The sequence below is a fragment of the Apium graveolens genome, chromosome 7, assembly GCF_009905375.1.
Source record: "Apium graveolens cultivar Ventura chromosome 7, ASM990537v1, whole genome shotgun sequence".
Lineage (NCBI taxonomy): Eukaryota > Viridiplantae > Streptophyta > Magnoliopsida > Apiales > Apiaceae > Apium > Apium graveolens.
Window position 1 is genome coordinate 167,640,110 of NC_133653.1, and position 18,176 is coordinate 167,658,285.

Here is an 18,176-nt window from a genome sequence, read left to right on the forward strand (position 1 = left end):
ATTCATATCATATTATAATAAAATGTATAACATTAAAATGTATAATATGCATTATGTATAATATGAATTTTCACTTTTCTTATGTCGTTTATAGTCTGCCCTATGTGTGGTTGTCATACTTAAAATTAAGTTAGACTTCTAAAATAAATATTAGACTTATAAAATAAATATAAGCCTTATACTGAATTTTTTAGTGACATACCAGTTGGTTTTAAATGGATAAGTCTTGGATAAAAGCCGATAGGGATTCTCTACAGTATGAAATTGGTGTTGAAAACTTCTTGATATTTGCCGAGGAAAATGCTAAAAACCCCAAGAAAATTCCTTGTCCTTGTGTACACTGCTCTAACTTCAAAAAGTTTTCTGTGAATATAATCAGAGGTCATCTTTATGAATCAGGGTTTAGTTTAGGATATTCTGATTGGGTTTGGCATGGAGAAAACCATGATAATAGTACTAGGTCATCTGTTGGTAGTACTTGTCCTCCCTCGAAGCCCATACCAATTTCAGAAACATTTAACATGTGTGAAGCAGCCTATAGTAGGGAAAATTGCGATAAAGAGTCAGATAACTTTAAGGGGTTTGTTTCCAATGTAGAACAACCTCTGTTTGAGGGAAGTGAGTGTACTAAACTAGAGTCGGTCTTAAAGTTACATAATTGGAAGGCTAGGTTTGGAGTTTTCGATAAAGCTTTTACTGATCTGCTTCAATCAATTGGATCAATTCTTCTGAAAGATAATCTGCTTCCGTCTAATATGTATGAAGCCAAGAAAACCTTGACTGATTTAGGCCTCGAGTATATTAAATTCCACGCTTGTCCAAATGACTGCGTATTATACAGGGGTCCAGTTCTCGAGTCTTCTTCCGAGTGTCCCAAATGCCATCTCTCTCGCTGGAAAGTTGGGAAAGATGGTCAAGTTAGGGTAATTGTGCCAGCTAAGGTTATGTGGTATTTTCCGATAATCCCCAGATTTAAAAGAATGTTTAAATCTTCATTTACTGCTGAATTAATGAGTTGGCATGCAAATAATTGATCCAAAGATGGAAAGATGCATCATCCCTCTGATTCTCCTTCTTGGAGAAATGTAGATTGTAGGTGGCCTGAGTTTGGTAGCGAGGCAAGAAATATACGTTTAGGATTAGCGGCCGATGGTATAAATCCACACAACAATGGATTAAATAATCGGTACAGCTGCTGGCCAGTTATGTTAGTAACGTATATCTCCAGCCACTGATCGACGATTTAAAAAAATTATGGGAGGAAGGTGAACCAAACGTGTACGATGCCCATACCAAATCTTTTTTCACTCTAAAGGCAATCTTGATGTGGACAATAAATGACTTCCCGGGATATGGAAATTTGTCGGGGTGCGTTAATAAGGGTTATAGGGTCTGTCTAGTATGCGGTGATCAGACCGTGGCTAAATATCTAAGTCGTAGTAGAAAAATGAGCTACCAAGGACATCATCGGTATTTAGATCTTTATCATCCGTATAGGAGGCAAATGACAGCTTTTAATGGAGAACAAGAATTTGGTTGTGCACCTGAACCACTTAGCGAAGAGGAAGTGTTGGGGCAACAACAGCAACTTAGGTTCAGTTTTGGGAGGGGGGAAGCCAAAAAAGGTGGAGTCTCCATGGAAAAAATGGTCAGTTTTTTTTGAGTTAGAGTATTGGAAGTTTCACCATGTTCGACATTGTTTAGATGTCATGCACGTCGAAAAGAATGTGTGTGATAATATAATTGGGACACTTCTGCACATGAAATTCAAGAGTAAAGACAGCCTTTCCTCGCGTCTTGATTTGGTTGACATGGGAATACGTCCTGATTTAGCTCCAGAAGTAGGTGAGAAAAGAACATAACTACCTCCTGCCCCTTATACTCTCTCCCGGAAAGAAAAACAAACAATATTGGCATCATTGTACGGCATGGAACTTCCATACGGACATGCTTCAAATATAAGAAACTGTGTATCGATGATTGATATGAAGTTGTATGGTTTAAAGTCCCATGACTGCCATATCCTTCTCCAACAACTACTACCTGTTTGCATTCGTTCAGTGCTTCCGAAAAATGTTAGGGTTAGTATCATAAGATTGTGTTTTTTCTTCAACTCTCTGTGCAACAAAGTTGTAGATGTGTCGAAGTTGAATAAATTACAAGCAGATGTGATATTGACCTTGTGTGAGTTAGAGAAGATATTCCCTCCGTCATTTTTTGATGTTATGATACATCTTATGGTCCACCTAGTAAGGGAACTGCGATTATGTGGACCGGTTTTTTATAGATGGATGTTTCCATTTGAACGCTTCAATAAAATATTGAAGAGTTATGTAAGAAACTGATTCTATCCAGAAAGTTCTATAGCTGAAGGTTACCTCAAAGAAGAGTCAATAAAATTTTGCAGTGAGTTCTATAGCGGGTGTAGTAGAACAGCCGGTCTTCCGCAAGATGAAGAAAAAATTTATGGTCCAATCGGTGGTGTGACTATGAAGTCGGTTGCGGAAAAAGAACGAGATGAGGCTCATCTTTCAGTTCTTCGTAATAATTCAGAAGTGGAACCATATATTATGTAAGTAAAACATAAAAAGTATACATATAATTGTTAAAGTTGTATTTGGTGTAGTTTAGTCGAATCTGATGTAAGTAATTTCAGATTGCATAACAAATATTTGGAAGAGATTTATCGAGGGAAAAAGAAGAGTGTACAGTGGCTATTGGGAGAGCACAATCGACAATTTGCCGATTGGTTTGAACAAAAAGTTGGTTTACATTCTTTTTCCTTCTCTTTTATTTTTATAAGTCGTGTTTTTAAATTTGTAGCCACTTATATGCATCAATAATTTACATGTAGGTCAGTACAGAAATGAGGGAGAATGCGGAAGCCGTTTCTGAAACTATAAGATGGTTGGCTGGGAAACCTTCATTTTCAATTTTGACTTACGAAAGTTATGCTGTTGAAGGGGTCCGACTCCACACAAAGGATCGAGATAATGCAAGGGTAGTTTAGAATAGTGGTGTGTCATTAGTTGCAAGGACAGTCCAAGTCTCTAGTGCTAAGGATATGAATCCTATAGAGAGTGATTTAAAATTTTATGGGGTGATCAGGGAAATATGGGAATTAGACTACCACGCATTCAAGGCCCCTCTGTTTTTATGTACATGGGCAGCAAGTGACAAAGGTGTCAAGCCCGATGATCTTGGTTTCACCCTTGCCAACTTCAATCGACCAGGTCACAAAAAGGACAAATATGTCTCTGTTGACCAAGTCAACCAAGTATTTTATATTGAGGATCCAGTTGATGCTAATTGGTCCGTTGTGTTATCGGCGACAACTCGAGACTATCATGATGTTTACAATGAAGATGCTCCTGAAGACACCTCCTGGAACCTCCCCCATTCTATTCTAATATCCCTACATGTGACCCTACTAATATTGATGATGCAAGTGTTTGTAATAGAAGAGAAAATGTTGAGGGTATATGGTCAAAAAGTTATAGGAGTCTAGCTATATATTCTCCTTATTTGTAATTTTTCTTGTTATTTGTAATGTATCTTGTGATCTCTGTTTTCTTGTAATTTTTCAATATAGTTATAGAAGTCTATCTGTAATTTTTCTTGACAATGAGAATTTTGTTTAATTTTCTGCATATTTGTTAGACATTATACCATGAACTGTGTAGTTGTTCTAATCTGTTAAATATTAGTTAATTTTTCAGATTAGAGGAAGAGGAAAGAATGGCACCAAAAAAGCAAATGCGAAAGCAATCAGAAAAGACTGCATCACAGAATCTTAGCAGTGGAAGCCCCAAGCGGCTGGAGGATGTTCCGAATAATGATGAAAACAATGAAGGGCATGCATCGGAATCTCAACCGACTAACTCAGAACAGACAAATACTACAACTAATACTGCTACAAGGAAGTCTGGGGGTAAGCGAGGCGTATGCGCAATGTACAAAGTGATTGTCAAGAAAGCTCGCGGGTTGAAAGTTAAAGTCACTGCCAATGAATGGGGGATTCCTAATGGGGAAACTAGAGCCCGTTTGTAGTCTTACATTGGTATGTTGCGATTCCAATCGACATTCCTACGTGGCCAAATGTAGACCCTGAATTAAAATCAAAGCTTTGGTTAGATCTTCAAGTACTGGATCAATTGTAAAAAATTATTATCAAATGTAGATCTTGAATATAAGTTTTTCCTGTTATGATTTTGTGAACTTGTGTTTTTTCAGGCTACCTTCAAAGTTAAACCAGAAATTGAAAACATGGTCCTAAAGTCAGCAGGCTCTAAATGGCGACAGTTTAAGACTAATTTGACGAGAAAGTATGTGCTACCATTTATTGGAGAAAAGAAGAAGCTGAGTAAGCCGCCAAGAGGCTATGGTTATGTTAGTAAGGCAACCTGGAAAAGGTTTGTGAGACAGAGGACTGTTCTAAGTGGAAGGTATGTTTTAATTTTGTAATATATGATTTTGGTAATTTTTTTGCATCGTCTGTTGTAATTTTTATAATCTTGTGACATGTTTTTAGGAAATTCATAAAACACAAAGTGAAAGAGTGTCTAAGAGAAAATATCATCACCGTTTGTCAAGAAAGGGCTACATCGGTTTAAAAGAAGATGAGGTAAGAAAATTTCATTTAATTGTATAACTGTATTTAATTTAAAATAGGTCAGTCCATAATAAATTAGAGTCCTGCATTTTTTAGCCCTGGAGTTATTTGTATTACTTTATTTAATTTTATTTGTAACAGATAAAAAAAGGAAGGTTGAATCCGGGAGAAGAACCGGATAGAGCAATTTTTTGGCAAAAGGCTTGTAAGCGGAAAAACGACCAAGAGGTCGAAGAGATCGATGAAGATTTGGCTTTTGTATGCGATAAAATTGTAAGTTTTAATTTTAGATAAATTACATTAAAGTAGGCGAATCAGTAAAATTAGGACGACATAAATCAGTAAAGTAGGCGAATCAGTATAAATAGGACCCTTATCAATGTTTTGTATTATTTTTTTCATGTTTGATTTAGCAAGCTTGTGTAATTTAAATAGGTATAGTTAATTGGTCTTTAATCATACTTTTTACAATTTAGGACGCATTACATGGCCACTGATTATAATTATGCGAAATAATTTTAATTTATCTTTTACTGAAAACTAGTTAACTCCATTTTGGTTAATTTATTTTCTTTTAATTTATTTTCTTGTTAACAGAACGCATTGTTGGAAAAAAAAAGAAGGGTGAGATTCAGTTTTCTGGTGCTGAAGATGTTCTGACAACGGCTTTGGAGAGTCGTGAGCATTCTGGGAGGGTTCGGGCTGTTGGAGGGTACATCACTCCAAATCAATACTTTAATTTACCGAGAGAGCCTAAGCTTCGAATCACAAAGGCAGAGTTGATGGCCCGTGATCGACAAAGGGATGAACTGCTTGAAAAAAAATGCAAGCTCTCGAGGCAGAGATTGATCGCTTGAAGTCAGTGATCGAAAGTGGAGGTACTTTTCACTCTCCAATGCCGTCTGAAAAGGCAAGTTTCGATCTGGAAAAGGATAAAGAAATGAAGTCAAATCCACCATCTGCAAGAGGAGTTGTGTTGGTATATGAAGATGATGACTGTGTTTTTACAGATGGCCCAACTAGGCCTTCACCTCCTGGAAGTCACGTAAGTTATTTTAATTTTGTGAGCAACCTTGTGATTTATCTTACTAAGGTAAATCATTGTTACCTTAATTTTTTAATTTTGTTTATTTAAATATTATAGGCCCAACGATCTTGTGAGCTATCTATCGAGAGACTAGAGAATAAGGTTGTATTTGGTAAGGTATATCCTCGCGAGGATAATTTAACTGATTTGCTACATGGAGTTGATATACCAATTGGACATCAATGTGTCTCCGTTGATGGCCTCATAAAAGCAAATGCCTTGCTTCTAGCTGAGACACGTGGTGATGATATGATGACTGTCCGCGATGCTTTAGGATCTTTTTTGGCATGGCCTGAGGAATTAATTAGCTACACAAATGTTGCGGTATGATGAATAATATACATATGTATAATATTGCCTGAATTTTGAAATTAAATTGTTCATTTCAAGATATTAAAAATTAAGTGGTATGCACATTTTATTTTGGTTTTATATTATCATCAGGTGCAGAAAAAAGAAAGGCCCCGAACAAGTGCTGAAAAAATAAAAAAGAATGACGGGTTGCAGGATTTGAAGGCACAATTTTTTCAAGCAAAGCCAGGTGCGAAAGTGCCAAAGGGCTTTAAGCTGTTGTATAAACATGCAACAACTTGGATGAAAACTACCGGGGTCGGTATCTAGGTTTGATGTGAGCCGAATGTGTTTGGACATGAAAAAACAATTTATTTGTTGCATGAGAATGTTGTGTCTTTATTGGAGTTTGAAATGTTGGGCCAAACAGTAGTTGCAAGTTACATGGCGTAAGTTACCTTTTTTCCTTTTTAATGATCATTTATTTTTAATGTTTGTAATTTTCCAGAACTTGCATTTTAATATTAGAACTCTTTCGATAGGCACTTGCATTATGAGATTAGTGAAGTACCAGAACTGGCGGAGACATTTGCTTTTATTCACCCCGGATCCACATATCACGTGAATGCTGATTTTGAAGCATACATTTTAAACCGGTTGAGAGAGGGTAACCCGGATCGCCTATTCTTTCTTCCGCATAATCAGAAGTAAGTACTTATTGTAATACTGAAAATTAAAAACATGGATAGTACAGTACAAACTTCTATGTGATGTGTCCTATCAGTCTTTGTTTTTTTTGTGAAAATAGTATGCATTGGATTTTGGTCGTTATCTGGGAAGGGGAAATATATATTCTGAATCCACTACCTCACCCGACACAATTTTCAGAACTAGAAAAGGCGTTATCAAGGTAAATTTTTATTAACGTAACAGTTTGGTATAATTGCATGTTCATTTCTGTACATTGTATGAGATTTTATGTTTTTTATGCAGGGCTTTGAAAAGTTACAACTCTGAAACCGGCAGGGGCAACAAGATGGCCAAGGCAAAGTTTCTTAGTGTAAGTACAATAGATCGAGTACCTAATATTTGTGCTTAATATATATGATTTATTTGACATGCCTGATTTGTCTTTTAATTAATGAAATAGGGATCTCCCAAACAACCCGGTGGGATTGAATGTGCGCGTGTAATAATGCGATACATGAAAGAAATTATCGATGATGACAAGTTGAAATTTTCTAAAAAGGTATTACTTTGACGCTTCCAGTTTGCTATATACTGAGATATGGTTACTTTTCGATATGGTTACTTTTCATTCATGTACTGAATTTTGTTTGTATGGAATTTGTAGTGGTTGGCCAAGACTCGATCGTGTTACAGCATTGAACATCTAGATGAAGTTCGCATTGAGGCCCTGCAGTTCATCCAAGAGCATATCTGATCAATTCTTGTACTCAAGGTCTTTTCTTTTGCGTAGTCGTACATTTGGTAATTTCGACGGTTCTGAGTAGTAAGAATGTAAGTGTATGAATGTTGGGGTTGGTGTATAGGTTTGCAAATGCTGGGGGTTGTACATTTGGTAGTGTAGATTCTGTAGTTTTTGAATGATTGATGCAGATGATGGGGTTGGTGTTGGTGATTTTTGGATGATTGATGCAGATGACGGGGTTGGTGGTTTTCGGATGATTGAATGGTTAAATGTATGAATGATTGACTGGTTGGATTTGTATGGATGCTTGGTATTCCAATGTTTTAGTTTTGGTTATGTAGTAAAGGACATCGGTTTATTTATAACAATTGTCTATTAGTAACGAGTACATCGCTTTTTTAGAAAATTAGTGATGTAAAACTTTACACAATTTGGTCTATAAATTTCTTACACATCATTTTCAATTAAGAAAAGTTGATGTCAAAAAAGATAATGTATATCACGTTAAGGTAAAAAACTGATGTCAAAGAAATCCAGGTTCAAGTCTAAATGAAACATAGAAATCACTTTGTTTAAGATAAAACTGATGTCAAGTGATGTTATAAACATCACTTTTAACCTAACAAAACTGATGTCAAAAAACACAATGTAAATCAGTTTAAGACAAATAACTGATGTGAAAGACTAACATGTTCAAGTCTAAATGATACAAAGACATCACTTCATTCTAGAAAAAACTGATGTCTATACGCTAAATTAGACATCACCTTTCATTAAAGAAACAGATGTTTAATATGCCATTTTACATCACCTCTGTCAAAATTATCGATGTTTTTGTGACAAAAAACATAGCTCAATATATGTTTAATATGTTTTAATAGGTGTAATTTAGTTATTAAATAATTTTGTTATAGCATTTTTTGAAAAAATCATCACATACACATCAGTATTTTTCACTAAAATTGATGTTTTTGTGACAAAAAACATAGCTCATGATGTGTTTAACGTGTTTAATTAGGTGTAACCAGCCTTTGATAGGTGGCTTTTGCATTCTTGAGACCAAATGCCATAACAAGATAACAATAAACACCAAAGTCAGTGATGAATGACACCTTTGGGATGTCGTCCTTATGCATCTTGATCTAATTGTATCCACTAAATCCATCCATGAAGCTCAGCATCTCATGTCCAGCAGTGGCATCTATCAAAGTATCGATCCTTGGCAGCGGGAAACAGTCCTTAGGGCATGCGTCATTCAGATCAGTGAAGTCCACACACATCCTCCCTTTTCTATTGGCCTTTTTCACCATTACAGGGTTTGCTAACCATTCCGAAAATTGTATCTCCTCAATGAAACCAGCTTCTAAGAGCTTCTCCACTTCTTGCTTTATAGCTTCTTGCCTCTCTGGGGAAAAACTTCTTTTCTTTTACTTCATCATCTTCCGACTCGGATCCACATTCAGCTTGTGAGTAATTAGTTCCGGGTCTATGCCTAGCATATCAGCTGCCGACCATGCAAATACGTCACTATTTTCTTGCAAAAATTTCACCAACCTCCCTCTAAGGGGCTCCTCTAGTGTGGCTCCAACGAAAGTCACCTTCTCAGGATCCTCGGGAGCTAAAGGAATTGAAACCAAGTCTTCTGCTGGTTTCCCTTTTTTCTCTTCATTCTCTCGAATATCCAGATCTTCAATATGCAGAACTTTCCCCCCTCTCCATCTGCCCTCAGTGAGGCCACATAGCAACTTCTAGCCATTTTTTGATCTCCCCTCTCTTCTCCAATCCCATTCCGGGTGGGAAACTTCATAACTGAATGGTAGGAAGAAGGGACTGCCTTAAATGCGTGTATCCCAGTTCTTCCGATGATAGCGTTGTAAGTTGAACTAGCCTTCACCACCACAAAGTCCAACATCTGCGTTACTTGCCTTGGTTCCTGACCAATGGTGGTTGGCAACTTGATTATCCCTTCCATGGGGCACTCTACTCCCGCAAATCCATATATCGGCATGTCGGTTGGGGTTAATTGGGAGTCAGTATAACCCATCCTTAAAAAGGTGTCATGGAGCAAGATATCCACTGAAGCACCATTATCCACAAGGACCCTCTTAACCGGGCTGTTTCCTATTATAGGTTTTATGACCAACGGGTCGTCATGAGGAATCTTCACACCCTCTAGGTCAGAATCATCAAAAGCCATTGTTACTCCTGTCCTGGCCCTCTAGGTCGATTCCTGTCCTGTCCTGGCATATGCTTTCCTGGAGTTCTTGGATAATCCAGCAGCGGTTGGTCCTCCAAAAATCGTGTTTATCATAGGTCCTCGGGGTCGTGGTCCTCCAAAGATTGTATTTATCACCGGTCCCCTAGGTTGGGGATTCCTCCCCTGATCGTCTTGGTCCCTCCTACGATCTTCGAAGTTCTTTCTTTCATTGTTATTCCTATCTCTTCCTTCCTCAGTGTACTTGTTCAATCTTCCTTTCTAAATGAGGAACTCTATTTCATCTTTCAGTTGCCTACACTCATCGGTGTCATGACCAACATCTTTGTGAAATCTGCAATATTTGCTCTTGTCTAGTTTGGCTGGATCTGCCTTCAAGGGCTTAGGCCAACCAATATCTTGGTCTTTCTCAATTTCCATCAATATCTAGCTTCTAGGAGCGTTCAACTTAGCGTATTTAGTGAATTTTTGTCCAGGTCCTCCCTTCTTAGGGGTTGAATCAGGGTTTTGCTCAGTTCTAGGATACTTATCCTTAGCGATATACTCTATATCAGTTTTACGCTTCTTGCCTCCAGCGGGCTCGTTGCTCACTACGGTTTTTCTCATGCTCTCTTCCACCTTGATGTACTTCCCGACCCTATCTTGGATCTGCAACATACTCTCAGGGGGCGCTTAGCCAAGAACATCTTGAAGAACTTATCCCTAGTTCCCTATTGCAGTGCTATCATGGCTACCTTGTCATCAAGGTTCAGGACTTTTAAAGCTTCCTTCGTGAAACGATTCATAGTCTCGCAGGGATTCCTTCGCTCCCTGCACAATGCTCATGAGGGATGTTGAACTTTTCTCATACACTATCCCACTGATGAACTGCTTAATAAAAGCCTGACTTAATTATCTGAATGACCCGATAGAGTTCGGGGGCAGACGACTATACAATCTTTGAGCCATACCTGACCGGGTTTGAGGAAAGGCTCGACACTTAATAGATTCATTCACGGGCTGCAATAACAGTGTATTGGAGAATGTCCTGACATGATTAGCGGGATCTCCCGTGCCATCATATGCCTTGATAGTGGGCATCTTAAACTTCCTTGAGATGTGGGCATCCATTATCTCTTCAGTGAATGGTGGAGTAGGATCATCAGGATCTCCAAGGGGAAGAAGATTGCTTGGATCAGCTCTTGGGACTACAACCTTTCTTCGTGTCGGACCATCCAGGTCTATGATTGGGGGAGGATTTCTCCCCCTATGCGGTAATAGGGGCCCAGGAACCTGGTGCGCCTCCAAATCACGCTTCAGCCTTTGAATCTCAGCCTCATGGGCCTTGATTCTCTCCTGCACTTCTTGGGGATTCACCCATCGGGTTCTCCTAGGATGTTGGTTACCATCAGCCATCGGTTCTTTGCCAGCACGTCTCCTTCTTGGGGCCACTTCGTCATCCGAAGATTCAGAATCTCTCTCAGTATATGGACCAGAAAATTCCTGATCCTCAGGGATAGGAGCCAAACCTTGTATATAGGGGGGCGATCTCCCTCGTGCTTCACTCCGTCCAGCATGTCCACTTCCTCCAACCTCGGGGTAAAGGGGCATCCCATATGGGGGTTAGTAGTCACAACAGTTGAATACTCATACCCAATGGGTCGAGAATTCACAGGTGCATGTAGTTGTTGAACTTGGGGATTCGTACCTTGAGTAGCCGAGGGAATCGTCCCTTGTGGCTGAGGTTCAGTTTCCCCTATCTGGGCTTCTCCTTGGGTGGCTGCATAAGTTGAATGAGGAGGTACCTCCACGGTTGACGAAATAACTTGGGTTGTCCCCGCTGGTGTTCCTCCCTCAAGGGCTCTAATTGTTCTCCGTGTTCTCGCCATGGTTGTTATTATGCTTTCCCACAGACGGCGCCAAATGTTATGGATTAAAAACTAGGGTATATGATTGCTGTATTTATTACTAAGGAACGTGAGCTTCGAGGCTCGATTTGACTGCTCTTGTGTTTCATGACTCGATCTGCCTTAACAAGATGCCTACGTACCTTGCTGATTGCCAATAATCAAGTCAAAAAATGTAGTTCTGATTTGTGGGATGAGGCCCCTTATATAGATGTTGGGAGTCCTTAAATTGGACTTGGGTTAGGAGACTTGGTTGTCTAGTCTTAGAATTAGAATGGACTTTGGAGTCCTTGGAAGCAGGAAGCTGATTTCTTATCCCATGAAGATCCTTGGAGGCCAATCTACAAGGATTTATATCCCCAGTAGGACTTATCTTGATAGCTTTTTTTCTCCCTTATTAAATAATTATGAAATTAATTAATATTCAGGGTTTTGGGCCTTCTTTGTTCTATCAGGCCTGATCTGGTCCATCAGGCCTGATCCATGTGTTATCCTTTTGGTCTGAATGTCATACATCTTCTTATTGGGCTTTGTAGCCCAAATCATGTGTAATTAATGCAACATTAACTACGTAATCAAGATTTATTTATTCCCTATCAATTGATTATATTCAGCTATTATAAGTTAGATGTGAAGAAGTCCTTCAAAAAATTTATAACTTTTGGTTTATGGGTTGTTGCCCAGCAAGTATTTTCCGGAGGTTATGCAAGGGTGTGTTGTGTGCTGCTTCATCTATTGTTCAATTAATTGATATTTTTGCAACTCTATGCATGCTCTTAGCAAGTCTATGCAGAAGTTTCATCATCCCTGCCAAAAGTTCAATACCACTGTAAATTGTTAATCTTGCTTTAAATTGTAGGAGCGGTGATAACTCCTGGTGGTGGGGCTGCTCATTCGACGCCGTCCCTAGATCGTTCAACGCAGTGGGAGTGTAGCTGTCCTGGGGCTCCAGATTGTGTTGAGTTCAGCCAATCAGGACTTAGGTTTGATGTATTTAGAAGAATTTGAGCTCTGTTTGCCCCCAGTCAGGATTGTGTTGACTTTTTCCAGTCCGGACTGGAAGGTGAAACGGTTTTGGGGGGTTTCCCCCCAATTATTTGAATTTTGACAGTTGTTATGTGTGAAAAGACGTGCTGTAATAATTAGTTATAATTATTACCTTGTCTATATGTATCACTGTTTGTATATATTTGGGTGATGAGCCGTCGAGATTAGGCCACGTGGCAGGGTCTTTTGGTTTTCACCTCCCCTATAAAAGGCGCCTCTACCCTCTCTTTTCTTTTTTACTCTTTCTCAATTTCTCTTCTCGCTTTTTGTCTTCTTTCATTTATTTTCTCGACGTTCTGCACAGGAGATTTCGAAGGTCTGCAATCTTTGCTCGGTCGTCCCCAACCTCTCCTTATTCTCTACACTTGTAAGCCTTTTCGTTCTATCTTGCGTTGTTTTCCTTATATTTATTTTGAGAAATACTCTTGTTTGCTTTTGTTTATGTGTTTTGGTTTTGTGTTGTTCTTGTTGTTCTTGTGTTTATTGGTTTGAATACGCTTATCTATAAATGTATGTATGTCTGTTGTGTTCAATTTTTTGTTTTTGATTTCGGTTTATCTTGTTTCTGGAATTAGGGTTTTTAGGTGAGTCCGGACTGTGGTATTTAGTCCGGGCTTCTAGGTCATTTTTTGTTTGTTTGGGTTTTGGGTTGTTTGTAGTTTGAGTCCGGACTAAGGTTGGCTGTTTTGTTGATGGCTTAGTGTCAGTATAGTCCGAACTTTTTGATTTAGGTTTATCTGCTTTGTATTTATTGGGTATGGGAGTATTCTGTATATCAAGGTCCACGTCCCCGGACTGGATGCATATAATTTTAATAAAATTGAACATAAACGAGACCGGACCATTCTAGGATGCAAGATAAATAATTCGTAGGGATTTAGACTAACCAATCTCATTTGTTTTAGGTATGGTCCGGACTAAAGCTCGCGCCAGACTATACATATCCTTATATCCGGGGCCATCTGATTCTGACTCTTCTACTGATTCTTACCGGGTTGAAATGGGTAAGAAAGCGTCCATTTCGGATGCCAATGCTATTACAAAGTTAACAATAGGTAAGATATCCCCTAGGAAAGTGTCGTGTACTCCAGAGGGGTTATGGGTGGATGTGCCGAACTATTTTATCACCAAGAGTGAGGAGATAGAAAATAGTTTGTACTACAGGAGTATCAGGTCCGGATACGCGAGGCAGCCTAATGCTGGTCCGGGGCCTTATGACCAAGCTGAGTTTGCTAGGTGGTTTGGTGGAAGTATAGTTGCTAAGGAGCCGTATCAGTTGAAGGACGAGTTTGCTTATTTGAATCATGCAGCTCAAGATCCGTCTATCCGGGCTGTATTTCAGCTCGATCCCCGTATTGAGTGGAGGTGGCCGGAGTCCGGAGAGAGAATCTATCACAGAACGGATGATGAATTTGTTCCGGTCTGGCTGAAGCATTTGAGGTCCGGGTGGAACCCGCACCGACATCTCTTCCTGAAGCACTTGTGCAAGTACGAGTACCAGCTCTCTCCTTTGTAGATAACTCTGAATGGCAAAAAGTGGATGAATTGGTTTATAGCCTGTTGCAATCAGTTCAAGGTTCAACCAACCTTTAGGCTTTGGCACCACATTTTTAGCTTGGTTAAGTCCAGTCAAGCCTCGTTATACGAGTTGAGGTTCCGGGCTACCGAGTTTGGATACGGGTCCTCTTATAGGCCTGTTATCCAGCAGTCTTCTTTGAAGCATTGGAATGGAGAGCTCATTTTGCTGAGGAATCTGGACTTGCAGTATCTCCGTCACATAGCTGCTAATGGAGTCCGGACTAAGTTCCCTCAGGCTGTTCTCCGAGGCGACACTATCCGGCTTGTCTTTTCTTTTTGTGAGTGTTTTGGGTTTCATCTAACTCAGGATACATTTATGATTCATAAAACTATAAACGGGCTAGGATGTAAGTGTTTACCTTGTAGTCCGGATTAGAACTTCTCATGTTTGTTACTTGTTTTTTATTTTTGCCAAGTACTTGTGCTCACTTTTGTTTTTCTTTGTGCTTTGGCAGGTTTTCCTTACTATAATCCGGATATGTCTTCTTCGGTGTACAGTGATGCTCTCAAAGGTTTGGGAACTGCCTTAAGTTGAAGAAGAAGGTGTCAGTGGTTGGGTCCGGGTCCAATCCTCCCCCGGAGGAGGGGTCTCAGAGCAATATTGTGTCTAGACCGGAGTCGGGGAAGCAGGAGAGGGGTCTGGAGAAGGATTCTGAAGTTGAAGCTAGGGAAGAGTTCGAGAATCTGGAGGAGATCGAACCTCTGGGGGATGTACCTAAATTTGATGTTGTCCGGAGGAGGAAGAGCCTCCAGAATTCTACTGCTAAGCTACCCTGGACTAAAAGGGCTGATATTAGTGTAGAGTCCGGTAGGGAGCGTCCGCGAAGGAGTGGTCCAGGGCTTGATGAATGAGTTGCTTGCTTCATGGCTAAATTTCCCACACAAGCTGAATGGAAGGATATGAACGCTTCCGGATTTGATGCCACCATGAAAGAGTGTACTCGTCTCTAGGGCCAAGTATATAATGTTTCTGTACTTTTTCTGTTTCTTTTATTTGGCCTTAGATTTTTTTCTGAGATACATATTTTCTTCTATGTAGCTTGGTGGTTATATGACCGGAACTGCTGCCATGTCGTACAATGATATGAAGCATGTCCGGGCCACCATTGCTAACAAACATGTGGAGCTTGTTGAACTGAAGGACCAGATCTCGGTTAAGGACACTTCTTTGTCCGGACTGAACAACCATCTTAACGATGTGATAGTACGGGCTGAAAATGCTGAAAAGGAAGTCACTGATCTTAAGTCCAAATTAACTGAGCCCCGGAGGCAGATTTCTGTTGTGAAGCCAGAGTATGAATTTATTGAAGAATTCAAGAAATCTGCGGAGTATGACCGGGCTCTTGCTAATGCTGGCGCTCTGGAGATTGCTTGTTGCTGGACAGTTACGGAGCGTCGCATCAATACGGATCTGGAAGCTGATTGGGAGAGCTTTGTCCAGGAGTTTATCAAAGCTAAACAAAACATTGAATCCGGACTAGGAGAACCGGAGCCCTATGACGGCCCTTGCCCCAGTTCCCTCCCTCCTACTACCCTGGATGCTTAGATTTATATTTGAATTCTGAACTTGTTCTGGTTTTTAGACTATTGCTTAATTTGTAACTATAATACTGTTTTTGGTCCGGGCCCATTTGGGACGGTTAACTTTGGTATATGTGCTTCGGTTTGCTTTTATGTTTGCCTTTAGAGTCTATTTTTGCCTTAGAAAAAGAACTATAAATGAAAATAATTGCTCTAGTCCAGGCCCTTAATTGGTCTGGACTAGTGGATTCATTTACATTTGAAAAATATTTTTAAGTAAATATGTTTGTTCTAGTTCAAATCCACCTCTGGTTCGGACTAGTGGAGTAAATATGTTTACTCTAGTCCAGGCCTACCTTTGGTCTGGACTAGTGGATGCTTTTTGCCTTAGAAAATAATTCTAAGTAAATAAGTTAGCTCTAGTACAGGACCATTATTGGTCCAGACTAGTGGATGTTTTTTGCCTTAAAAAAAATTCTAAGTAAATATGTTTGCTCTAATCCAAACCCCTTATGGGTCCGGAGTGGTGGATTCACCAAATTACCCGAGGCCTATGTTTGCCTTAAAAAATAATTCTAAGTAAATAAGTTTGCTCTAGTTTAGTCCCAGTATTGGTCCAGACTAGTGGTTGCTTTTTGCCTTAGAAAATAATTCTAAGTAAATAAGTTTGTTCTAGTCCAGTCCCAGTATCGTTCCGGACTTGTGGTTGCTTTTTGCCTTGGAAAATAATTCTAAGTAAATAAGTTTGCTCTAGTCCAGGACCATTTTTGGTCCGGACTAGTGGATGTTTTTTGCCTTAAAAAATAATTCTAAGTAAATATGTTTGCTCTTGTCTAGACCCCTTATTGGTCAGGAATAGCGGATGCTTTTTTGCCTTAGAAAATAATTCTAAGTAAATATGTTTGCTCTAGTCCAGGCCCATTACTAGTCCGGACTAGTGGATGCTTTTTTGGACAAATCTAAGAAAATGTAATATAGAAAAATGCTTTTCATTAATCTAAAATTTCATTCATACAAGATATAAGAAAAACCAAACCGGTTGCTTGTCATATGGGCTATAAGATTTTGATTGCTTTGTTTGCTTTTTTCTATTGGTAGAACTTCCTTAATCTGAGTCAATGCCAGGTATTGTGGACTTCTGAGCCATCCATGTTCATCAGTTTATAGGTTCCTGATCTCAAGACTTCTTTGACCTTATATGGTCCTTCCCATTTGGGCATTAGCTTTCCAGTGTTTGTAGGATCTGATGCTTCTGTGTCTCGAAGAACCAGGTCTCCAACTTGGAAGTTTTTGACTCTGGACTTCTTACTGAAATGTTCTTTTATTTTCTCCTTATATCTCTCCATCTTTGCTACAGCTTGGTCCCATACTTCATCAATTAACTCAATGTTTGTTTTGAGTCCTTCTTCGTTAGCTGCTTCATCAAAGTTTATTACCCTGTGAGAAGGAGATCCCACCTCTATTGAAAGCATTGCTTCAGTACCAGAAGCTAGTTTGAAAGAAGTTTCTCCCGTGCTTGTCTGGGGGCTTGTTCTGTAGGACCACAATATGCTTGGCAGTTCTTCTGGCCATTTCCTCTTGCTTTCTTTAAGTCTTTTCTCAATGCTTCGGAGTAGGATTCTGTTTGTGACTTCCACTTGACCATTTCCTTGGGGTATGCTACTGATGAGTTTTTGTGCTTGATCCCGTGGTCCTGGAGGTAGGACTCGAATTCTGCTTCAACAAACTGTGGCCCATTATCTGATACTAGGACCCTTGGAATCCCGAACCTTATCAAAATATTGTCCATAAACTTTATGCAGTTCTGCTGGTTTATGGTCCTCATTGCTTTTGCTTCGACTCATTTGGTCATGTAATCAATTGCAACTAACAAGTACCTTAGATCTCCTTTAGCCCGGGGAAAGGTCCCATGATATCGATACCCCAGACAGTAAAGGGGATTGGAGATAGGACTGATGAAGGTAGGACTGGGCTAATCCGGGACACATTGCTGAAGAGTTGGCATTCCTTACATTTTTTCATGAACTCTATTGAATCCTGGTGGATAGTTGGCCAGTAATAGCCTTGTCTTATGATCTTATGAGCTAGGGCCTTTGCAGACATATGATCTCCACAGATCCCTTCATGGACTTCCATTAAACAGTATTTGGCTTCTTCTGCCTCGACATACTTTAGAATAGGAGATGAGAAGGTCCTGCGGTATAGTAGTCCTTCTTCAAGGAAAAACTTGGCTGCTTTGGCTTTCAATCTTTGAGTCATTCCTTTGTCCTCTGGGATTTCTCCTTTCTCTAGATATTTGATGAAAGGAGTCATCCAGTTCAGGTTGCTTTCGATCTCGAAGACTTCTTCGGATTCAATAGATGGTTTTTGGAGTTCTTCAAAGTAAACTGAGCAGTCCAGATCCGACGAATTCTGGACCGACTTTGATAGAATATCCGCTTCTTTATTTTCTTCTCGACATATCTGCAGGACTTGATGCCTTGGGATTGATGCTAGGTAGCTTTGAA

General features: G+C 39.6%; 2 protein-coding genes across 2 annotated transcripts; one reads left to right on the top strand and one right to left on the bottom strand.

Annotated features, from left to right (window-relative positions):
- Positions 1–215: 215 nt before the first annotated feature.
- LOC141674173 (uncharacterized) lies at positions 216–1,034 on the top strand. The gene has a single exon (XM_074480894.1). The coding sequence runs from the start codon at positions 216–218 to the stop codon at positions 1,032–1,034; it is 819 nt and encodes a 272-aa protein (XP_074336995.1).
- Positions 1,035–16,784: 15,750 nt separating this feature from the next.
- Positions 16,785–17,141, bottom strand: LOC141674174 (uncharacterized). The gene has a single exon (XM_074480895.1). It carries the CDS (start codon positions 17,139–17,141, stop codon positions 16,785–16,787), a length of 357 nt encoding a protein of 118 aa, XP_074336996.1.
- Between the last annotated feature and the right edge of the window lie 1,035 nt (positions 17,142–18,176).

Excerpts from the sequence above, each read along its gene's own strand:
- LOC141674174 (XM_074480895.1), bottom strand. The coding sequence starts at position 17,141 with ATGCTTTCAATAGAGGTGGGATCTCCTTCTCACAGGGTAATAAACTTT.
- LOC141674173 (XM_074480894.1), top strand. The coding sequence starts at position 216 with ATGGATAAGTCTTGGATAAAAGCCGATAGGGATTCTCTACAGTATGAA.